This window comes from Typha angustifolia, chromosome 9 (genome assembly GCF_048772165.1).
Source record: "Typha angustifolia cultivar Huaian chromosome 9, ASM4877216v1, whole genome shotgun sequence".
In the NCBI taxonomy this organism is placed as follows: domain Eukaryota; kingdom Viridiplantae; phylum Streptophyta; class Magnoliopsida; order Poales; family Typhaceae; genus Typha; species Typha angustifolia.
In genome coordinates this window covers 5,828,068-5,852,748 of record NC_133247.1, presented here as the reverse complement: position 1 = coordinate 5,852,748, position 24,681 = coordinate 5,828,068, and the positions used below count along the sequence as shown (strand labels likewise).

Here is a 24,681-nt window from a genome sequence, read left to right as displayed (position 1 = left end):
CTAGTGATCGAATTCATCTCCTCAAAGGCATTCACTTCGGCCGTGCCGATATGCCTTCTTGATAGTGGGATGTCATTGATCTCATTGTGGGCATTGGAGTCTGAGGAATGATGGCTCTGATATTAAAATATTATATCCCTGATTAAGGTGGGTTATGTTGGTGGATGGATGGTGGGGATGATGATAGACACAAAATGAAGGATAGTGGTGATGAGGATGGTAATAGTGGATTTGAGAAATGAAAAGGAAAGATAAAAGATGAGAGGTCAGCCCTAAGAGTCTAGGGTGTATAGCGAATGAGAGGGGAAGGGAGGATAACGACCTTGGAGAGGACAATAGCTTTGGAGAGAAATCGAGAGAGATAGATATTGAGAGAATATAGAAGAATGTTAGAGGAGGAAGAAGGTAGAAAAATTATAATAATCTACAATAATCCCAAAGTGGCTCCTTTTATGTTGCGCCATCCAAAAGTTATTAACTGGGCGTTCGACCACATGAGCTCGATGCTAAAAATTCATTAAAAATTATAAATAACTAATACTACAATAAATATGTTCGATCCAACGAACTCAATCTCCCCCGTGAGGTGACCTAATTAGGCCCAAACCACATTGCATACTTTATCTTTATTTTTTTAAAAGAAAAAAGCCATGACATCAAAAAAAAATCTAAAATAAAATCATACTGTTACCACTTTTGAGAGCGGTCAAATAAATACCAAAATGGGAAAGGAGGGAGGAAAAAATTCAGGGCCTGGTCGAGTTCTAGCTTTGTACTAGAAAATTCTCTTATCATGCACTTTTCTAAAGAGCCACCGAAGAGACCCTAGTGATCGAAAGCATAGAAAGGAATCCTAGTCATGCATGGTGAATGGACTCCAGTGTGTCATTGGAAAGTGGACAACCTAGAGGATCACTAAAACTTTTAATACATGGCAAATCATCATATGTATGGACCCTCCTAAAATTGCCTAACTAGAGAAAGATTTTAATGGGAGAGAGGTCTTTCAAAAGTTACCACCGATCCACCCTTAGTGATGCTCGAGTAAAGAATGTATGTTGAGGAAGAGGGTGGAGAGACGTTGGTCATGGTCATCCTTAGGAGTGTAAACGAGCCAAGCTTGAGCGAGTCGGCTTCGGCTCAAGCTCGGCTCGAAATTAATTTTGAGCCTTAGAATTGGGCTTAGGCTCGGCTCAGTTCAACTCGAGCCAAGCCCGAGCCGAGCCAGACCAAGCCCGAGCCGAGCTCGAGCTTGAAATAAGCCTATCATCAAGCCGAGTCATATCAAACTAGATCGAGCCCAAGCCGAGCCAAAGAAGAAGAAGAAAAAGAAGGAGAAGGAGGACAACGACGACGAGGCGGGGCACCACGGGTCCGTGGCTATTTGCTGTTGCCGAAGGAGGGGTGAGGCATCGCTAGTCCACGGCTACTTGCCGCTGCCAAGGAGGGGTAGGGCATTGCGAGTTTGCGGCCGCTTGCTGCTGTCGAAGAAGGAGGGGGGCGGGGCACCGGGGGTATGTGACTGCTTACCGCTACCGAAGGAGGAGGGGCGGGGTATCGAAGGAGGAGGGGCAAGGCATCGCGAATCCGCGACTACTTGCCACTGTCGAAGGAAGAGGGGCGGGGTATCGTAGGTTCGCAATTGCTTACCACTACCGAAGGAGAAGGGAAGAAGAAGAAGAAGAAAGCCGCTGCTGAAGAAGAAGAAGGAGGAGGAGGAGGAGGTGCACCGCGGTGGAGGACAAAGCGGCACCGGCACACACCGACGGAGGATGAGGCGGGGATTTATACCAAGCCTATCAAGCCGAGCCTAAGCGAACCGGCTGTAGCTCAGGCTCTGCTCGATATTAATTTCGAGCCGGTTTTAGCGGCTAGGACTCGGCTCAGCTCTGACCGAGCCGAGTTGAACTCAAGCTTCAACCGAGCCAAGGCCAAGCCACTCGTCGAGCTTGACAACCCTAGTCATCCTCAACAAAACAAAACAAAATAAATTATCATAAAAGTTTGTCGATGGAGAAGAACTTTGTAGAAAAGCATACAGAATATCCTATTCCCTAGCCATAGACTAGTCCATCTTTTTTGCGCTTTTAGAGAGGAAGTGTTTAAAAACTTTTAGAGAGGTAGCATTTAAAAAGCCCAATTAGTTAGAAGCTAAGAAGACAAGGGAACCATTATAGGGGGTTTTTGATCAAACTAGACCTCTTTTAAACTTTATTTACCAAAATATATTATACCTCAAACTTAACACCAAAAGTGTTTTCCCTAACCAAAAGTAAAATGCTGATCATATAATAAACTTTTTTAAAAAAGAAAAATATTGAACAATCCAGTGTTTTATTAGAAAAGATGATACATATATACGCTAAAAAGTTAAACATTTTATTATTAAAAACACCAAACAAAAAATAGTAAAAATATAAAGAAAAAATTTATAACGTCATAACTTTGTGATTAATCACATAATTGTTTCTCATTGCCATCTCATTGCCAACTACTCTCAGACAAAACAAACGTTCAACTCTTCAATGTTTTCCATATCAGCTTTTTACTTTTGGCTAGGTAAATGTCTCCGGCCAATTTTGGTATTAAAGTTAAGGTAAATTTTATATTAAAATATAAGTTTTAAAAGAGAGCTAGTTTAGTCAAACGTTTCCATTATAGCACCATGTTGGTACCATCACAAAAATTGGGTAACTATACTGTTAAAATTACCCAATACCCTTGCTAAGAGCACAGCCTGAAAATCATGAACATAGGAACAATTTGAAACTAAAAATATAAAAAAGAAGAAAAAGAAGAATTGGAAAAAAAAAAAACCAATTATGTGACTTAGGAATTATGTGGGTTCATTGTAAAAATTACCTCAGAGTTTACTTCTTTTCCGGAGAGAAGAATAATCAGGATACTGTACATTGCGGGTAACAACAAAAGACTATTAAGAGCAAATCAAAGTTCATGCTAGCATCTCATGATAGAACTCTAATCTGGCATGGCAGACAACCAATGTTTTGAAAGGCGGCCGCGGATGGCGGGCGGTCACCCCACCGCCTAGCGCCTAGGCGGAAGGCGGGCGACAAGGCGGGTGACAAGGCGATCTAGCATTTTTAATATAAAAAATTATAAATAAATAAATAAACATATATAATATACATAATCACAAATTCACAACCATAATAACATAAATACATAAATAGCAACAAGTTCTAAACCATAATAACATAATCACAATTTACAACCACAATAACATTACCACAATTCACAACTATAAATACATAATCAAAGATTCAAAATTCAAAATTATCACAACCATAAGTTCCTAGCAACAAGTTCACAATCATAACAAAATAATATGATAAAACATATCAAAATTATAAGGTCCATAACAAATAACATATAATCAAAAATTCAAAATTATCAAGTTCATAACAAGTTCACAATTATAACATAAAGGCCATCTTCTAATCTTCTTCACAATCTATGGGAGGAACTTCATCGACCAAAAGATTATCATCGGAATCATCATCAAATTCTAGCTCAACATCCTCCTCATCATCTGTTTCTTCATCCGACTCAATTAATTGCTCATCTAGAGAAGTGGAAGGAGTGCTACTAGTAGTAGCTTGAGTAGATCTAGTGCTCCTCCTTGATCTTAAATATTCTTCGGCTCCTGATGCTTCTGTCACCATCTCCCAAGTTAACCCTTCACCTGGAAAGACCTCTTGCTCTACATGATCATTATCCAACCATTCCCTTGCATTATTTCTTTCTTTTGAAACGACTGGATCCTTCTCTTTCGCTATCTTTCGATCCTTCATTCTTGCATTAAATTGTACATAAACAAGATCATTTAGCCTCTTCACTTCCAATCTATTTCTCTTCTTTGAATGAATCTGAAATCATCAAATCAAAGACTAAATCAATTTGATAATAAAATTCATCAATTTAGCTTAGTCAATACAATGATTAATGATATATTACCCATTCAAAGGAGCTCCAATTTCTTTCATATCCTGAGGAGCTACATGTTAAATTAAGAATCTTAACCGCCATACATTTCAAGTAGGGCGCAGCGGCTCCATATACACTCCACCAATGAGCTATAACCATAAAAATTAAAAAGTAACTTAGTAACATACAAAGAATAAAACTGTAAAAGACATGTTTTACACTTTTACAACATATGCTAATTAATAATTATTACCTGGGTTGAATTCATCATTGTTAACTTCTCTTGTTAATCTTGCTAGCGGTCTCCCAAATATCCCAGTGGCATCCTTATATGCTTTCATCTCCACATTTGAAATGTGAACTTGAATGGCTTGATCTGGATAAAAGTTCTCAATACAACTAAGAACACCATCCATTACATTAAAATCAGTCTCCATCTCATCCAAATCTCTATAAAAATAGTATGGATTTAAGTAATATGCAGCAGCGTGGAGATGTGTATCAAGCTTTCCATTTGTGTAGTAATCAATTGCATCTAGAAAAAGCTTGGAAGATGTCTCATTATTATTGAAAATATTCTTTATTTCTTTCTTGACATCTTTCAATCCACCATATATGAATCCCATTGGTGGCTTTCTTTCACCATCAACAACTCGTAGCAACTTCACCAAAGGAGTGAATACTTTAATTGCTAATGACACTTGCCTCCAAAATTGGTTATTGAGGATAGTAGAATAAACCATCTTTCCTTTCGCAGTTTTTGACCATTTGCAACTTAAAAATTCATCGGAAGTAAACATAAGCCTTAATTTTTCTTTCTTCTCTAAAAGACTCTGTAATGTGAGAAATGAAGTGGCAAATCTTGTAACCCCGGGTCTCACGATCTCCCTTTTTTGTGTAAACTGACGCATCAAACTCAATGTTTTGTGATGTCCATAAATGAACACAGTGATTTCCCTTCCACGTTCAATTGAACCCCTAATCCTTCCTTCCTTTGATATCATCTCTAACATCAAATCTATACAGTGGGCAGCACAAGATGTCCAATATATACGAGGATAATTTTGCTTTAGCAACCGTGCAGCTGCTAAATTAGCAGCAGCATTATCAGTCACAACTTGAAGTACATTTTCCTCTCCCACTTCCTTGATACCCTCAACAACAATATTGTGAATGTATTCACCTGTATGTGAATCTTTAGAGCAATCAACTGAACGTAGAAAACTAACCCCCAGCTCACAATTGACACATAAATTCATAATGCTTCTTCCTTTTCGATCTGTCCAAGCATCAGTTAAAATGGAGCAGCCATTTTTCTTCCATGCAGCTCTATGGATCTCCAAATCATCATTTGTTTTAGCCACTTGCTTCTTCAAAAGTGGCTCACGTAACTCATGCATAGTTGCCGGCTTGAACCCCGGACCATACTAACCAACTGCTTCCATCAAAACATGAAATGATTTATCAGTTACAGCATTAAAGGGAATGCCACACTTATAAACCCAATGAGCTAAGTACATTAGCACTCTATCTCTTTGTTCTTTTGCAAAAGTATCTTTTATACTTGTCTGTACCATCTTCCCCCGCTCTCTAATTGAAATTTCTGGATCAATAGATGTGTATTTGTCTAAAGGACCTCTACTTCTTGACCTTTTACTTCCAACTTCTAAAATTTCTGGATCTTCCTTTTCTCCAAATATATTTACTTCTGCTCTCAATTCTGCTTCCTCTTTTGATTTATCCTCCTTTCTCCTTTTGTTGCCCTCTATATGCTCTTTAATAGCTTTTTTTGCCTCATCTGTAGCTTTTGGACAAGGCGCAACATCACCTCTAACATGAGCAATATGCTTCTTGAATCTACTAATTCCTTCCTTAGTAACCTTCCCACAAAATCTACATTTCACCGTATTGGCATCAATTTTATTTGGAAGGTATCCATATTGCCACCCTGGATCATTGGAGCCAACAGGCACAAAAAATTCAGATGAAGTTGACCCAACCACAGACGGTGTTTGAGAGGAATTAGTGGTCATATTTGACTATCTGTATTCTGTAATGAAATTGGGCAAAAAACAAATATGATTGATAATTCATAATTCACATTTCAAATTTAAAAATAGTAATTAATTACTGTTTTACCTTCTCCAGTAAAACAGATAGTAAGATATTTAGTTATTTACTAATTATTGATTACTAATTTACTCTCTAGTTAATACTTAATAACTTAATCCAGTAATTCACTAATTCAAAAGAAATGTTAGAGACAGATTAACACTAAAAATTAACTCACTGTTAAATCTTAAATTCTTAATCTATAATCTTAATTTCTGAATTAATTAGAGGAATTAAGAAATAAGAAACAGAGAAAAAATATTATCAGACAATTACTGAATTAATTTCTGAATCAAATAATTAACAATCTTAATTAACAGAGTTAAAGAAAAAATAGAAGAAATGAGGAACTAAGTAATAAGAAATAGAGAAAAACTGAAAAACATATTATCACTTATCAGATAGTTACTAAATTAATTTATGAATTAAGTAATTAACAATCATTAACAGATTAGTAGATTACTAATTAACATTCAAGTATTCAATAGATTAGCAGAAACAGAGAAAAACTAATTAACTAGAGGAATTAACTAGAGGAATTAAGTAATAAGAAACACTGAAACAGAGAAAAACTAAAAAATATATTATCAGATAATTACTAAATTAATTTCTGAATTAAGTAATTAACCATCATTAACAGATGAAGTGATTAACTAATTAACGAACATATTATCATTATTATCAGATAATCACTAAGTAACTAATAGATTAAGATTTACCTACTTTAGACAGAATTGAAAATTAAAAAAAAATTAACTACTTCGGTGTGAGATAGTGAAACTGTGAGAGAGGAGTGAGAGAGAGAGAGAAGGAGAGAGTGAGAGAGAGTGAGATTGTGTGTGAGAGAGAGAGAGAGGGGCCCATACCTCTGCAGCGAGAGCAGGCGCAGTGAGAGCGGACGCAGCAAGAGAAAGGGCGCAGCGAGAGCGGACGCAGTGAGAGAGAGGGCACAGCGAGAGAGAGAGAGCGAGAGAGAGAGGGCGCAGCGAGAGAGAGAGGGGCGCAGCAGCGAGAGAGAGGGCGCAACGAGAGAGAGATTAGGGATTTAGGGATTTAGGGATTTTAGTGAGAGAGAGAGAGGGCGCAGCGAGCAGCGAGAGAGAGAAGAAATATTAATGGTATTGGTTAAGTTTTTTTAGTGGATATTAGATAATCCGATCCACTATAGAAAAACCCGATAAGGCGGGTTTGGCGGGCCGAAGCGCCAACCCGCCTTATCGGGCCGCGCGGCCTGCTAGCGCCTTTTGGCGCTCAGGCGGCCCGCCAATGCGGCAAACCGCCTTCTACGAGCGCCAGGCGGAGTGGCGGGGCGGCCGGTGCGCCGCCCCGCCATGGCGGCCGCCTTTTCCGCTTTTCAATACATTGCGGACAACACATTGCTTTTGTGTGTGTGTGTGTGAGTTCGTTTTTAGGTGCATTTATTGCATCCAGTAAGCTTAAGAGAATATATCCTTGGTGAAAAGAAAAAATCATGCAAAACTTCTAAAAGACAAAAATAGTCCTCTTCCATGTAACCCCTTGCTTCTTACTCATATATTCATTTCTTTTTCCTGTCTTCAGTTTGTTTTCTAACCTGAAGCCCTTGTCGATAACTAAGACTTTCAGGAGAAATAAGATTCTTCTGATGATATGAAAGAAAAATTCATAAATTAAACATAAACAGAGGAATAAATTAATAGATCTTATGAAACTTTGCAATGTTCCAACTCAAATGAAGCAAACTAATAAAAGTTGAGTTCCTCTACATCAGCAAAGGAAAAATAAAATGGTTGGAATGCATCACTACTACCACTCATCAATCATGAAGCTAGGTGTACACATGCTCTAAAGCTGACTTTGACATGAAAATTTTAGCCACAACAAAATCTCCCTGATGCTGAAGTCGGAAAATTGGAATCATGATTGGAAGAGGAGTCTGGGATATGCTGCCTGATTGACTTTATCGGCACCCAACTGGTTCAAGGACATAATTATGCAGTTGAGAAGAGCTTCCCTAAAGGGAATTAGGCAGAGCTTCAGCGAAGTTTACAGTAATCAAATGAAGCATAATTTAAACTTAAAAGAGATAAACAGTGAACTATGATACGTGCAAGTTCATGCAAAACAAAGTAATAAACATGGCCCCCCCCTAAGATTGTGCATGGCTTGTTTGAGCAACAACAAATCTATGATAGTACGATACAATAAATTGTTTAGCAAGACTAGATTTCTTGCTCCACTATGTTTAAGCAACATAATCACAGAAGTTCACATTCTTAAGGCCATCCTAGGTATACACCTACCATATCCACGAGAAATAACAAAAAAGAAAACTTAATTTGAACACAATAATTTCAGAGAAACTTATTCTCTCATGTCTTCTTTAGCCTTTCAAAATAAAGGGGAAAAGAAAAGCCAAAAAGATCACTAGTATTAGCTCCAATAAGATTCAAGGTTTCAAAGCTAGATGTCAAGATTCATGGGAACTATGATCAATTAGTCAATAAAAGTATCAATGACTTTCTAGTTTCTACCATATCTAATATTAACTTTCTTTATCTTCTACACCGTTTAGAGTAATCAATGGACCTTAAGCTTTTCCTCAAATTCCCCTTAACAGGAGGAATCAGAAAATGCAAGATAGGTTTTAACAGGCAGTAAGGATTACAATATCACATGATCAAATGTCAGAAGATTTCTTTCGTCCATGCTTCTTCCCCTCACTTCAAGTTCTAATTTAATTACCCAGATCATTTTCAAGGAAGAGAAGCATTTTCACAGGAATATAACAATTGAATAATAAAAGAAAAATAAATGCAAAAGAAGAAGGGAAAAAAGTAGATATCTCACAGTATACGTGTATGCTAGCTTCTAATTAGTCATTTAGCAATACATAACATAATTATCAGAACCGGACCGGACCTTGACCTAGTCAAAAGTTGGGTCATTGGGTCATCGGTTCAATCAATGATTTATCCGGTCGGGTCACTAATTTTATTTTTTTTAGATATATAAATAATACATAGATAATTTTAAATAATTATAAAAATTACAAAAAAATCTATAAAAGCAGTATAATTGTATGTAACTTTGTATCCCAGCCGAGCCGTGGCAACCAACATAAGTGTGTGCCAATATAGAGCATTTTTTATTTTTTATTTTTTCTATTTTCATCAATCTTCATCAAATGAAGTCTTTGATCCTCACTCATTTTATTTTCAAATAAATATTATTTTTAATTATTGAACTATTATCGATTAATATTATGTGTTTAAGTATATTATGGAGTATTGAATTATATTATGGAATGTTCAATCATTAATATTAGTTTTAATGAATGTATTTAATTATATTATGCATTGAATAATACTTATAATTGACAATTAGTTTATATTTAATAAAATAAATCATTTACAAAAATAATCTAAAGATAAAACACTATAATGTAGGTTTTAATATATATATTTAAATCAAAAACTAAAAATTGACATACCGAAGACCCAAAAATATCTCTAAATATTCGAAATTTTGTATTGAAAATATGTTAAATGCATATCATTGATAAGGCTATCAAAATAATCAAGCCAGCTCTGGCTCCGCTCGATAAGGCTCGGCTTGAAAATGAGTTGAGCCAAGCTTGGTCTTCAAAATATGCCTGGAAATAATTTCAAGCCAAGTTTGATCATGAGCCAACTCAATCAATTAGGCTCAATAAGGCTCGAAATAATTATAATGCATATATGAGTAATACTTTACATGCTATACTATAATTCTGTTATATTCTAAGATTGACTTAAATGGATAGTTATGTACTTTGAACTATAAAGTTTTAGTTATAAGTATTGATCATATCTTATCTTTTCTAAATACATGGATATTTCTATTAGTTTCTACTTTTGAATAAGGTCTTATTTTAAGCTTGATTCAAACCAAAATCAAGCTTAATTTAATGCAAGCTTGATCAGCTCAAATTTTAGATTGAATTGATTAAGTCTTGAAATTGCTTATTAATTTGCTCGTTTTGGCTCGAGCTCAAAATTAGCTCGAATTAATATGATTTCAATCAAACTTGATCGCAAATAAAAGCTTGAAATTAATTTCAATTCAAGCTTTGATTTGAGCATGGCTCGATTACACCCCTACCCACTGGTACATCGGGGAGTGTCATGTCGATGGTGGCATGGCATGGCCATCGTTGATGTATACCTCTCAAAATATATATTATCTATACAGATACCCTCCAAATTACTTTTCAAGCTAAGTTATTTAATGGAAAAACATAAAAATAACCATAACTAAAAGATACTTGAAAACTAAATAAGGATATGTTTATCTATTTACATTTAAATTGTTCAAATATCTATACCAGTTTATTGCAAGAGGTATTCATACAAAAAATAAAGATTTTAAAGAGTATATATACAAAAATTTTGAATGTTGAGCGAAATTTATGTAACTATGAACTTTAAAGGGGATACAAGCAATACAGATTTTTTTAAGGGCATATGTGCAAAAAAAAGTAACCTTAAAACATAAATATGTATTTGACTAAAATACCCTTAGGATAAAGAATATAATAATTAGAAACTAAGAAAAATCATATAACTGTGCAAAAGTAATTGACCCGACCAGTTCATCATAGGTTGCATAGGTCATGAGTTCAACTGTCAGGTTAGTCAATTTTTACCGGATCAATTGCTTATCTGGTCTAATAACAAAACCAAACCGTTTTAGTGGTCAGTTCACCGGTTTGATCACCCAATTTGATCTGGTTCTGATAACTATGATGTATAGTCGAGACCAAAATCACAAAGAGAAAAGCATGGGAAAGAATTACCTAGCGTAGATCTAGTGCTGGTCACCAGTCTTTGATTGGTTTTGTATCTGTTGAAGTAGGGCTGCAGCCAGCTGCAATGTTGCCTGCAGACGCTTCTCTGGATCAGGTTCAGTATCATCTCGAGTGGTATTTGTTGTCTGCTGGCTACTCTCTTGGCCGGCATTAACTACTGGCACTGAAGGAACATTAGGTTGTTGGTGCTGATAGTGCTGAGCATGGGTAATCTGGAAACCTAATGAACCAGAAGGAGAATGGGTAGGAAGCACAGGATGGCTAGGAGGTCCAGAAGCATGGGCTTGAGGAACAGAGGCTGGGACATGAGACAGAGATGCTAGGCTCTGTGGGACAGGGGCTGCAGCATGCAGCATGGAAGCATGCACATGGGAACTGGGAATCTGTGAAAGACTTGGCCGTTTCTTCTCTTCTTCCATTGATAAAGCTGGTCCTTTTCCAGGTTGTTTCTGTTGCCCAAGAAGAGCGGCCAACTGCGCAAGTTGTTCTGGTTGCAGAGGAAGTGGCATAGATGAAGAAGACTGAGGTCTATCTTCCAGTTGAGGGGGAATTTTGGTGGTAGGTAAAGGAATGATACCAGAAGTTTCAGGAGTATGATTGTTTGAAGTGGTTCCTTCAGCCACTCTGGTATTAGAGAATGGAAATGCTCCTGTAGAATTGTCAGATGAACGAGACACACTGAGACTAGTGAAGGAAGGGAAGTTCTCAATGTTGGAATGCACTTTATTAAGCCAACTTGAAGAAGGGAGTGTAGGATTTTGTTGCTGAAGTTGGTCTTGTCCACTCTCACCACGGAATTCAGACAGTCTTTCTGGTGGATTAAGAGAACTTGAAAAGGAAGGATTATCACCAAATTTTCGTTGAGGAGGAAATGCAGAAGTAACCGGAGTTAAGTGTGCTAAAGATGAGCTGAAATAGTTTTGACCCTGAGAGCTTGTCCTGAAGTCGGGAGAATTTGGTTTTCTAAATGTTAATTCATGAGCACCGATGTCAACATTCAGCTGTTGTGCAAGGGGAGGGGCATTCAATTCTGACTCTTCCAACTGATGAAGAGAATTGAAGCTAGAACTGGGCTGCTGAAACTTCAATATGACACCAGAGATACTAACTTTCCCAGGTACTTTCAGTACTTTTTCAGAAAATTCAGATGGTGGTACAAGAAACAAGGTAGTCCTTTCACCTAGTTTAGCAACTGCCGCTCGCTGCTTCTCTCCAAGATAATGCATAAACTCATTATAAAATGTAATGTCAGCATCTGTTTCTGGAACAAAAAACACCACCCAAGTACTCGAAGCTTGATAATAATGTCTGGCAAGCATGTCTAGACCTGTTCTAGCAGTGCAGTTTAGAAACTCAGGTCTGCAAAGCAATTATTAATTAAGATAATCAGACAACAAGATCAGGTTGAAAACTATTAGAAGAGAACTTGAACCTTAAAAAAGAGAAAAGCAGCATGATGATCAGAATCTGGATTGTTGACCTTATTCAATCAGATATATCAACTAAAATACCTAAATACCAGAGCCTTTATCCAATTGTTGACAATGGTAATGAGCTACCCAACCACGAGGGAAAAAAAAATTTGGTAAAGGAGCCTCACCAGTGTATAAATCTCTCAAAGGTTTGATTCATTAGTAAGTCATCAATTAGTAAAGCATATATAATTTCATTAATGATGTGAAGCTTAATCTCAATTTCTATCATAACAAGTTGGTTGGTAACTTACAACATGAAGTCAAGTACTTTTCCAACAGGAAAGCAACGAGCTCGACAGACTGGTGTTCCTCCCTTTGCTATTGTGCCCTCCCATTTCCACACCTCATTGTGGGGAAGTTGCTGAGGTTCAGGATTTAACCTTTGCAACCTGCCAGTGGTAATGGGAAATCCACCAGGACCTGCATTGAAACTATCATGCGCCATCCAGGAATTATCAACTTCTGCAGGTGGACGAATTGGATTCCTTGAATGATCAAGAACACTTTTATGACCAAAAGGAATAGAATCAAAATTTCTATTACGAGAATGAAATTCTGATAAGCCAGGCAAGTACTTTGGCATGCCAGGATCATGTTTCTCATGTTCAAAGTCAGAGAATGGATACTCAGGGAGTTCCTTTTCAGGAATTTGATCCGACTTCAATTTCTTAGATAATGGAAAAGACATGTCCTCAACACCCCAAGAGTCTTCAAAAGGTCGTCCTTTTCGAGTTCTCTCAAAAGGGAGATCATGCCATGGTGCACCCCTCTCTAGAGCAGGACTACTTCTGTGGCGCTCATATAAATCCTCAGGCATCCTTTTTTCTGAACCTAACTCTTGCAAACTAATACGATCAAAGGTGGCACCAGCATTGGGTCCTGGTGCAACTCCAAGTCGTTCGGAACTGTTCCTATCAAAACCCATATCTCCAGATATCCTGTCAAAGTTTGATGTAAATCGTGGAGATCCCATGTGAAACTCTCCAACAGGACCATCAAAATTCTGCTCCCATTGACGAGTCTCAAAATTTTGTCCACCTGGACCAGTTTGAAAACTAGGACTGAAGTGGGGGAAAGGAGCACCCGTTGAACTCCTACCAAGTTCAGCTGCAGCAACATCACTCTTGGCAAAGCTTATACTTACTCGTGGATTATTGAAAAGGTTTCCTTGTAGAGCTTCTTTAGCCCTGCAAGCTGCAATGATACTGCAGTATCGAACGAATGCATAGCTGCGACCAGGAAATGTCGTTATCTTCATGATTTCACCAAAAGGTGAAAAGGCCCTCCTTAAAGCTGCTTCGTCGATATTCAGAAAAGGAGGAAATCCTATCCACAACATCTCACTAGGTTCTGCAATTTTATTTCCCCTAGTATTGTGTGATTTTTCAGGACTTGGCCGCTGTGGTCTCAAGTCTCTTCCACGTTCAATAAAATGCCTTTCATCACTATTTTGTGGATATTCATCATCCTGTGGTAACCCTGCAGCCCTGTCCTGTAATTCAAATGTTTACCGGATAAATTGATGTGATTATCATTTATTATTGTACAATACAAACTTAAAGACTAGATTGCCTCGATAATATATAAATTGTGAGCCTTAAAATGTCGACCTATTGAAGATTTCACATAAAGAACCTACGCTCCTAGCACATCAGCAAGGACAAAGAAGAGATGTCAATGTGTCTAACAAGGCCAAAAAGCACACAGCAGTTGTCTCTTACAAATGACATCATGAATGGCCCTGTGGCATTTTCCAACCACAAAAGACCACGTAAATTTTCTAGCATTCAGATATTTCCAGATTCTAGGGCATACAATCTGATGTTTCTTGATACAAAGCCCTTTTTAGGAACATGAAAACTAACTTAGGTCTCATATACAAATAATTTCAACATTTGTGTTTACCTGTGGGAAAGACTAGACATGAAAACTGACCATGAACAGCAGTCTCTTAATCTCTTTTCCTTTTCCCCTCCAGTGAATAACCTTGTTTTACTTAACGAAGGAACACAAGGCCTAAGCTAATAATTTTAGGGTTTTTGCATTTGACATATCACTAATATTATAAGGCTTCAGGTAACAAAATCAAGGAACTGGTGAAACACATAAGGAGACACCTTAACCAAATCACAAGGTCTTCTACATTCTTTTACTTGGCATAATTCATATCATTCCAAACACGAAGGAACAAAATCTTGTTAAGGAAAACATTCAATTTTGCTTATGTTTCTAGCTATTCACAAACTATAGCCAACCAAACACACTAAAATGGAGCTTAAACTTCATCCTGTATGAAATAACTCGGTATTAGCTATCTGTCTTTTTCCCGGCAAAGCTGATAACGCTCAACATAATTCCAGTAGCCAAATCATGACAAGTGAGGAGCCAAATGTTCATAGGTTGCACAAAATATCCCAGATTAAGTTCTACCCAGGTGGATTTCTGACTTTAAGTTATAGACATTCTACAACAGGAAGATTCAGTTTCACGTGAAAAGGGGCAAACGAATGCGAGTACAACTTACACCAATAAATCTTACAAAAGACATTTGCTTTACCAAAATGTGTGTGGGTATGATCATACTGAGCAGACTGAAGTAGTCACTTCAATTTGAAGACAAAGAAACTACGAAGATAGCTGAAAGTAATTAATCATATGATAAAATGCTTGTAGGCTGATAAAGTTTGACACTTAAAGGGCAGGAACAATAACAAGCTGTTCATACTTCGTACAATAGAAAAGGTATGTTCTTATTCAATTAACTTAAGGATATCATTCACAAAAACTAGTAGATAATATTCATTTGAATATACATTTTCACCGTTATGATATACACTATAAGGCTACAGATTAAAATGCCATGGAATGAAATAAACTGTTTCTGGATCTTGTAAAGAGAGAAATCACCATTTGCAAGAAGTCAAACATGCAATTTTTAAGGTTGCCAAGATACTATCCATAGATACTCATTAAATTAATACATTAGAGAAAGAGTATACCTGACAAACTGCAGATAACAACCAATGAAGACAAGATTCATTAGAACTATTTCAGATTGTTGGAGATGTCCAACAAAAACCACAAAGAAGAATAAAAGATGAGTGATTATATAGAATGGAAGACCAAATTTGAAGTGGGTAAAAAGAAAAGTGGATACATCACTTAATTTGAGGGAGAACCTCTCATGAGACAGCTAAATAAAGGAAAATGATCCATATGGGCAATACTAATAGTTTGACTAGCTGCCAAATTTAGTTGGCTGTCTTCTAACAAAACTACTCTATCTTTTAGTTATATCGAATGACTAAACAACAAACTAACAGCGTAGGCGCATACCTTCAGTGCAGTCTTTGTTAGTTTTCACCTTTCTTGGCACATGTTATCAAGATATGAAATTTCCTGAGTTACTTTGATATTGAATATATGAGGGATATAAGAACTATTATGGATAAATATACTAGCAAAACATTTATAGTCTACCAAATGTCAACGCTTTAATTAATATAGAAGAGGAACTGCAATTATTGAAGAAATGTCTCGTACAACTCTATAAGTCCTATTTCTTCTCTTCTTCACTACAAATGATCCTCTACCAGAATTATACTACAGTACAAAGAAGTGTTGTTTTGAATCAAGTCTTTCTAGTGGCTGCAACTGAAGGATCCGCAACTCCAAAAAGTGGATTCTATATATTCCAAGAATAAACCCTGAAGCCCTTGTATTTAGACCTAATTCAGAGTTCATTTTTTTGTCTTAAAAATTCCCTTCAGTCTAGCTTATTAGAATCAGAACCCCAAAGGCTGTCTTTAAGACCACCATCCATTTTCAGATCTTAAAGAGCTCACAATCAGAATTTTTATAAGATGCGTATCATGCTTTCATATCAAGGTATGATTTGAAGGTAAGATGAGAATTCTTCTTGTCAATGTTGCTTCGTGAAGCCTACAAAGCTTCTTCATGCACCTTTCTATGCAGCATATGCGAGGCATTTATACAAAAAATTGCTTTAGTTTTCAAAATAGCAAAAGTGGGCCCTTATGTACATCTCTTATATAAATTGTGTACATTTTATTATAAAAAATTAAGCATTTAGTATCAAAAATGAATGCATTTAGTTTCAAGAGTTCAATCTTGCTATAACTAAATCTAAGAGCTTTTTTCTACAAATAGCCCCAGCATATGCTCACCAATTTATTTGTTTTTTCTTCCTTTTTCTTTTTTCTTTTTTATTTTTTGTCTTCTCATTTTCTTTTTTTTCTTTTTTCTTTTTTGTCTTTGTTGTTGGCATTGTTGTTGTTGCTGTAATTGTTGTTGTGTTGTATGTCTGAGAATTTATTCATCAATATGCTAATTACCTTAGCTTCGATTTCTTTAGAATTCTTGTTGTGTTATGAAAATCATGTAGTCCTGCTATTCTCTTTGATGGTTTGATATCCTGTTCCTATAGATTGAACCCTAATTGTCATCTAGTAATGTCTAATTATTGAACTTGAATTAGGAATCTTCTATTACATGGTTAATTTCTCGAAGAGTTAATTTTCCTAATCATATCGTGCTAAAATTAAGCCAATAGGTTGTTCCAATAAGGAACCAGGGCAACTTCTGTTTCATAATTTGGTATCAATATACATCTATTGCATTAACTGATATCAAAGCAACCTGTATTGCATGGTGTTGTATAACAGAACCTGGTGGATCAAGTGGTACTAGAGCAATTTTGATCACCAGCGATCAGTGGGCTGAAATGTAAATTTATATTTGATTACATGCCCTGCTATAATAGGCATCACATAATCATTATTAGGTTCTCAAGTGCTTATTTACGTAAAATGCATCCCATATTCTGTCCAGCATCTCTTAGATTACATTTGCACTAATGTGGCCCATATCTAGTCTATTTTTTTGCTGTCAAGTGAGTTTCTGCACCAACATCGGTTCGCTGTCTTTAGAGTGTCTTTCAGCAGTTAATGTATTATTTGAAATTCTCAACCAAAAGCCAGTTCTCTTGCATTAAATGACTGAACAATCACATAGAATGCAAGCACACCCTCAACCACCATAACTTAGGTACATAGGAGAAGCCAACCACACCACGAGAAAATGATTCAAGTATGCATATTGGACAAAATGAGTGTTAAGAAGACATAAGTAGTATTAGTGGTGATAACTGTACAGATTCAACGCCTGATTGTGATGATGATCAGCCGGTAGGAGGTGGTCAAGTTGCTGGAATGAGTAAGTCAATGATCTAAGAAGAACCCTTCTTGAGGCTAATTTAGTTTAAAGAAAAAAGATCCATATTCAAGACTTGCACTCTTAGAAAATAAAGATCCTGATAGGAAATGAACTATAGTCTATATTCAGGTGACTATCACCAATTTCAGGCTTACTGTGCATGTTCCTTGTCACGATTATTTCAAGATTATAAAAGCTGACTGCAATATTACCCGTATAAAGTAAACACTTTAAAAACAGTGCAAATCCTACACATTAAGCCATTAACATCATTATAGGAAAAACACAATAAGTGGCACACAAAATATGATTGATGTTACATTTGCTCCAAGAATAATGGTTGTTTTACTTAATAATGGCTTAGAAGTACATGTTGTACACGAAATGCCTGTTTGTTTGTACGCAATGAGATTAGAATATAGATTGCAATAATGTGAAATCGTGAATCTTATTTAGCGATACTGATTTAAGATCAATCAATCTTAGTGTTGGTGAAGGTCAAATAGAAAAGAAACCAAATGATCGAAGTTGTAAGGGACCATATTGCAGAATACATTGTACAATACCATGTTGCAACATAATCAAAGAATAATAGAGTACTTATAGAAGATAATGGGTTGTTGAGGTAGCTACTTTGGTGATCGTATTATTTTGTATGCACTTTGTTGCTATACTCCTTATTTTAGAATTTAAATTGTAGTGTGGTTTGGTTGTAATGAGAAAATGATTGAAGTTCCATGTCAATTATGTTAATGACCAAACAATAAGACTCAGCAATTGTATGCAAAAAAATAGCACCTAGACTGGGCTTTGTACAATCAAGTGAAGAAAAATTAGTTTTCAGTTTCCTTTTAGCGGTTCAGCATCATACTTGCCATTGTGGAGGTCAAAAAGCAAGCAGCACACTTAACTTCATTAAAAAGTTTTAATGATCACTGCAAGGAGATTAATTAGTTGGAGAAAAGTAGAATTTCACAACCATGGTGAAGCAATTTGCTTCACTTGTCTTCGTTCGCAGGTTAAATGTTTTCAAGCTATGATATTTTAAGCCATGAGATCCTTATTGATCCAGCACATATGAAAGCAGTCAGCTTTGTTTAATTTTATTCTGAAAAGAGACAATAGTTTGTGGCAATGGCAAAATCATTAGAATGAAATTTCTCGTCAAAACTAATATGTAGAGAGGGTCTACACGGTAAAAAAGGTTTAGAGTATGCCTAGTGAATTGTTTGAATACCTGTAAAGAGAAGAAATTTAAATTGGAACTCATTGTTATTTAAGGCTCTTTTCACTTACAGAATAAGGCTAATTCTAGAAGAACTATTTTAATTTCTTATACTAGAAGAAGACTACTAATATCGGTATAAGTTATTCTAATGTTTAGTTATATTTTGGTATAAAGTGTAATAATTATATTTAATTCGACATAAAATTAATATAAAAGTAATAGAGAATAGTGGAATGAAATTGGTGATGTCTTATATTGAATGACCAAAATACCCTTGATTAGACTTTAAAAGTACTAATATTTAAATAAATCTGTATTTGTGGTCATTTTTCATTAATAAAAATGCAGACTATATACATCATATACCCGCACTACATGGTTACAAAGAGAAATCCTTCCTGCACTACCAAAAGTGTAGACTATATACATAAATTGTTGTTGGGTGTTGTCCTATCAAGGCAGGCTCTAGAGAGAAAAGAGAGAGAGAGAGAGAGAGAGAGAGAGAGAGAGAGAGAGAGAGAGTCTGACTAATATTGAAGTGATAGATTAATGGATGTTGTCTTATCAAGGGGCAAAGTAGTAATCTCATGTTATTATTAAATTGAAATAATTTGAATGTGTGAAGAGAAGAGAAAGAGAAATAAGAATTAGTATATCAAAATAAGCCTAAGTGATTGTTTAGTTGTTATACCGATATAAGAAGGCTTAATCTACGAGTGAACGAAGGCTAACAGAATAAAATCTAACATACTAGCTGGAAAGCTGATTTGCAGATGCTAAAATGTCAATTATAAGGACCGTGCCAGTATCTCCGCAGATGCTTTGTGTAATTTATTCTTTGCAAATTATGTTGCATATTCTTGTATGCTAGAAATTTTCTACTAGGTCAAATAAGTATGGATTCATCAGAATATATAATATGTACTTGGTAATACAAGATTTATCCCATCTTTCTCGGCCAAGATTCCCATCTGAAACTGCATCCTTATTTTCCTAGGATAGATGGTGAAACAATTTGAATAATCAAGTGTAAGTCATGAATGCAGTTTCATTCTACTTGCTGGTTTATGGTATAGTTAAAAGACCTTGATGGACTGATGATCATTTCAAACTTTCATCCTTTTGGTCAACTTTATCCCAATTTTGCCTCTAATAGCAGAGGATTTTTATTGTAATATTTACATTGCATTTGCAAGGGATAAATGGAAGGAGCAGCTATTTTGCACCGGCATGTCATGAGTCATGACATGCAGGACTTCAAAAGAAACCAGTAGTTATGTCTTGTGCTTATAAGTCAATCCTATAGAGATTTTATATGCAGTACACTTCAACTTTTTATCTAATTCTTGAGTGAATTTAATCAATATTGCCTTCTGATGTTCATATTATTCATTAAGAATTCCTTTAATAGTGTAATCTATTAAATTGATGTTCATTGGTTATGGTTCAATGAAATGTATACGTCTGGCAAGAGCAATTCCATGGAAAACACTACACGATTCAGAATTACAGGAACACCTCGAAGCAAATAAAGAAGCGCGAGGAATCGGTAAGTAACAAAAATTTTCATGACTAACCCCCTTTGCAAACTCGATCCTAAGAGGCATCCCTGCGACATTGAAACCTTGCAGCCCCTTGAGAGCAATGATGGCATCCTCCTCTTTCTTGAAATTGACAAATGCATAGCTACGGCCAGGGACATGGGAGATATTCTCGACATCCCCAAATCTCAGGAACTGCTCCAAGAGAGAATTTTGTGACGCATGCTGGCTCAAATTGCCAACCCAGAGGCGCCGCGAGGGTGGGGCAACTCCCCACCCCGAGCGACGTTCCTTCTCTTCGAATCTCGCCTCCCGCTCCCTTCCGCCGCCTCCCCTGCCCAACTAAAATTGACCAAAGAACGGATTCATGTCACTACCACTCCTACCACCAATAACCCTCGAACTAAACAACTCTAACATAAAATAATTGACAATAAGAATTAAAAAAAAAAAAAGCACACACACACGCACACATGTGGATGCGAGAAAACGATTAAAATTTGGTAAGCTGCTTGAAATCAAAAGAGCAACTGAAAATTCGAAAAAAAAAATCAATAGTAAGAACAAGAAAGATTGCATCCGTTTCACGAATATGAAAGACAAAAGCTAAAAAAAAATCGATCTACAAAGAGTAGAAACTGAGAGAGGGGAGCGACACAACTGACCATCATCTAGGGTTAGGGTTTCCGGAGGCCGATCAAGGAGATTAGGGTTTTCTTAAGACGTCTCTCTCTCTCTCTCTCTCTCTCTCTCTCTCTCTCTCTCTCTCTTTTGGACGAAGAGGAGTCCCCAATCCGGTCGGGTTTTCTTATTTGTGTCGGGGGAGGGATACCGAAGAGTGAAATAATAATCGGAAATTACAGTTACACCCCAAGAATAATTGCCAAATATCACACAGACCCCTGAAAATGAATTAACACCTCCGAAACTATGTGACAAAAGGAACCACGATCTTAGCACGTGACTCCTTTTTGGGCATCTAATACATTAATGTTAGTCATTTTGACCAAAAACGGCCACTTGCATAGCACGTGACTCTTTTCCCCTTTTTTGGGCATTTGATAACCATACTAATATACAATTCTCCTTCCTTATTAATTAATTGACTAATATGCCCTTTTTTTTCTTCAATCCTATAACAAATTAACAACATAGCCCTACTGCTGCATGCATTACCTTTTTTTTTATCCTAGAGCTAGGGTTCGGTTATCATCTTTCTTTTTTAGAGGGGTTTTCTCATTGCTAGTGACATTCCTCCCTCCCCGATCCTAGTCCAACTCCTCTCTTCTTCTTCCCCATCTCTCCTCCTTCATCTACTTTATCTTCTCCTTTTCTCTCCCTCTTTACTTCTCTTTTTACATGGTAGGCAGTCTGTGGTTGCTCGAGTTTCCATCATTGGATCTTATACAAGAGGTGGGGGAGCTTGATCCAAGATGGTGAAGCCCCTACCACCATCTTGTACTCCAACTCTTACTCTTCTTCTCCTTCCACCTTCATCCACCATTTCCTACTCTTAGTAGCATCAAAACCATCTCCACCATCCTCCTTCCATGTTATCAAAGCCGGTTATGTTTGGCCCTCTTCCCTTTGCTAACCTCCTCCCCCAACTTACCTTACTCCTTCATTTACATTGTCGTCATCTCAAGCTACTCCTCTACTCCACTATTGCTCTCAGTCGCTAAGGCTGCTAGCCCAACTACTTTGCCTAGACCTCAAGCTTTTTGACCTTGTTTTGCTTAGTCACTCTATTACCCTTGCTCTACTTCGCCATCTTGTCAATTTCTTTTTATACTAGTCGTTATTATCATGGGATAATTGTCGATGCTATGAGATTGCCTCTTAAATGGTTTGTCTAGTTTCTTTTGATTTAGTTAGTTTGTTGTAATTAGGCTTGTTGGTTGGTTGCATTGATCAGTTGGCCTACCTGTGTTATTTTATTCTTCCTTGCCCCGATTGTCATCTTTCCTTCTCCATCTATTTCCTTGGTTCAAGTCATTATATTTAGTCTTTTGTGGACAAGAAGAGTTATACAACGTCGACTCGCAAAGTATTACACTCTATGTTCAAGTCTCTTGCAACTGTGCTTCTTTGTTGTGCTACCATTAAAGGATAATATGAAAGCTTGTTTTAGGTTAATGTCATATCTTCTTTATTTTTGTTTTGCTTAAGTACGTGCATCTTTATTATTTGCTTGATACCTCGGTTCACTATTGTTCAGTTTTTATTCAGTCAAATGTGGGACTTATTCAAGGATTGTTCTATTTTTTTTCTCCATAACTGTTAACTTGAAGCTTATTGAATTATATATCTATGGAATTTCATCAAAAAAAAAAAAAAAACAATCTCTAGCCTTCTCTTGTCATATTCTCTTCTCCCTTCATATCACAAAGCTTTCATTATCTTTAAAAACTAAAGTTACCTTTTCTTTCATTCTCTTTTAAAGATTTAATATAGCTTATAGATCGATGGCCTCTGATGACAACACTATCAACAACTATTAGTCACAACTGATTAAAAGGAAAGGTGTATAGTCGCTATGAATTAAAGACTGAGATAGATAACTTCTTTCACAAAGAACAATCCTAGAAGAAAGTTTTCATGTTGTGTATTTCAATAACTGATAATATGTAATTTGAGAAAAAAATAATTGGAAGAAGTTAATGAGAGACTATTAAAGAGTAATGAAGAGTTGTAAATACAAATTGTATCCTTTTAGAAAAGAAAAGGAGAATTTTTGTTATTTGTTATATATTTTATTTTGTAGTTTTGTTGGTTTGTACTAGCAATAAATCAAGTATATCAAGCATGCATTTGTTGCGAACTTATTACTAGTTGGCAATAAATAGATTGTAGAATTTTTAAGGTTACTATAAACTTGGTACTAATTTTCAATGAATTGAAGTTAGCACAAAGCTTCTAAAATAGATGCAAACTTGTTACTAGATCGCAATGAACAAAAATTATAAAATTTTGGAAAATTTAGTTGTTGTGAACTTTTTATTAGTTTACATAGAAAGAATACTACATAACATCCGAGATTGTTATGATCTTACTACTAGTGTGCAAAAACTGAAGTGCAAAAACTTTTAAAATTGTATTTGCTATTAAAGTTTTGATAGTTCGCAACAAATTAAAAAGTGCAAAAAATCGTAACAAAATACATACTAGTTATATATCAAGATAGACATTTAAACACCTTATGTTACGTATAAAAAAAATCATTTGTTGTAAATTTTTAAATAATTGACAATGAATAAAGAAGTGCAGAAAAACTATATCGAGATACACAATTATTTTTATAAGAAGCACATAAAAACACATATCAAGAAAAAAAATCATTTAAAACACATTTAGTTATATATCAAGAAATTTGTGTATTCAGTAACTTAAATATTAAGAAACACATATGATCACTAAACTATCATAACAAGAATGTTATAGTTTCATATTAGCAATGAAACTCCTCTAACCATAGCCAACTGCACTCGATTTTACAGTAATTAGCCACTAGAAAGCAAGAATTAGACACCTTCCCCTAATTTATGTTCCTTAGATCACCAAGCTCGAGATAGGAGCCAATTTATATTCTTTAGATCACCAATTAGCTATAAATGGTTAGGCGTTATAAATATTTATTCTCTCATATCTATTTTCCCTTTCCATTAACTAACTGAAATCAAACATTTACATACTTAATCGCCAGCATGTGCTAGGCATGAGTTAACTTACGAACTCATCTATAACTCTACGAATTGAACAAGACTAAACTAAATAGTCCTTTATATCACTAGTACATGGCTTATTTGTAAATGGTCATTTTTTCAGCTCCAACAGCTCTGTCCCAGTCATGACAAATTACCCACTCTTGAGATATTTGTCTCAAGGATCTAAAGAGAGAAACTAGATAACGAGAGCATGATAATCATCCCATGTGGCCTCCTCGATTCTAGCGTTGTGCCATTGCATAAGAATTTATGAACAACTTGGTTCCCTCGTTTGATCATCCAGTAAGCTAAAATTATTTTTGGGTGGAGAAGAGATTCACCCTCGACATCTACCAATGGTAGAGTAGGACTCCCGACGCTCCCTAGTCCTAGATGGTGCTTGAGTTGTGAGACATAGAAAACTGGATTAATTTTAGATTTCAACTTAGGAGGAGACTATAGGCGAGAGTTCCTACTTTGGCTATCTAATATGGTCCATAAAATTTTACCCTTAACTTGAAGTTTTATGTGATTTGAATAGAAGCCCGTCTGTAAAGTTGTTACTTGAAATACACTCAATCACCCATTTGATAGTGTATTTTGGTTCAAT

General features: G+C 36.0%; 2 protein-coding genes across 3 annotated transcripts; both read right to left on the bottom strand.

Moving 5' to 3' along the window:
- Positions 1-3,268: 3,268 nt before the first annotated feature.
- Positions 3,269-4,523, bottom strand: LOC140767571 (uncharacterized). Its single transcript, XM_073107536.1, has 3 exons — positions 4,202-4,523; positions 3,979-4,097; positions 3,269-3,890 (listed from the first exon to the last, which is right to left on the bottom strand). The coding sequence occupies exons 1-3, from the start codon at positions 4,383-4,385 to the stop codon at positions 3,459-3,461; spliced, it is 735 nt and encodes a 244-aa protein (XP_072963637.1). The 5' UTR covers positions 4,386-4,523; the 3' UTR covers positions 3,269-3,458.
- Positions 4,524-7,724: 3,201 nt separating this feature from the next.
- LOC140766660 (flowering time control protein FPA) lies at positions 7,725-21,168 on the bottom strand. Of its 2 annotated transcripts, none has more exons than XM_073106172.1 (5): positions 21,033-21,168; positions 20,404-20,709; positions 12,615-13,855; positions 10,877-12,247; positions 7,725-8,053 (listed from the first exon to the last, which is right to left on the bottom strand). In XM_073106172.1, exons 1-4 carry the CDS (start codon positions 21,036-21,038, stop codon positions 10,888-10,890), a joined length of 2,913 nt encoding a protein of 970 aa, XP_072962273.1. In that variant the 5' UTR covers positions 21,039-21,168; the 3' UTR covers positions 7,725-8,053; positions 10,877-10,887. The 2 variants fall into 2 exon arrangements, with proteins under 2 accessions (XP_072962273.1, XP_072962274.1); XM_073106173.1 differs by having other exon boundaries at positions 7,725-8,013.
- Positions 21,169-24,681: the final 3,513 nt, after the last annotated feature.

Coding starts and splice junctions, on each gene's coding strand:
- LOC140767571 (XM_073107536.1), bottom strand. CDS start 4,385: ATGGAGACTGATTTTAATGTAATGGATGGTGTTCTTAGTTGTATTGAG. Junction 4,098..4,201: donor CAATGATGAATTCAACCCAG/GTAATAATTATT, acceptor TTATGGTTATAG/CTCATTGGTGGAGTGTATAT. Junction 3,891..3,978: donor ATTGGAGCTCCTTTGAATGG/GTAATATATCAT, acceptor TGATGATTTCAG/ATTCATTCAAAGAAGAGAAA.
- LOC140766660 (XM_073106172.1), bottom strand. Junction 13,856..20,403: donor GGATCGAGTTTGCAAAGGGG/GTTAGTCATGAA, acceptor TTTGAATTACAG/GACAGGGCTGCAGGGTTACC. Junction 12,248..12,614: donor AAAGTACTTGACTTCATGTT/GTAAGTTACCAA, acceptor ATTGCTTTGCAG/ACCTGAGTTTCTAAACTGCA.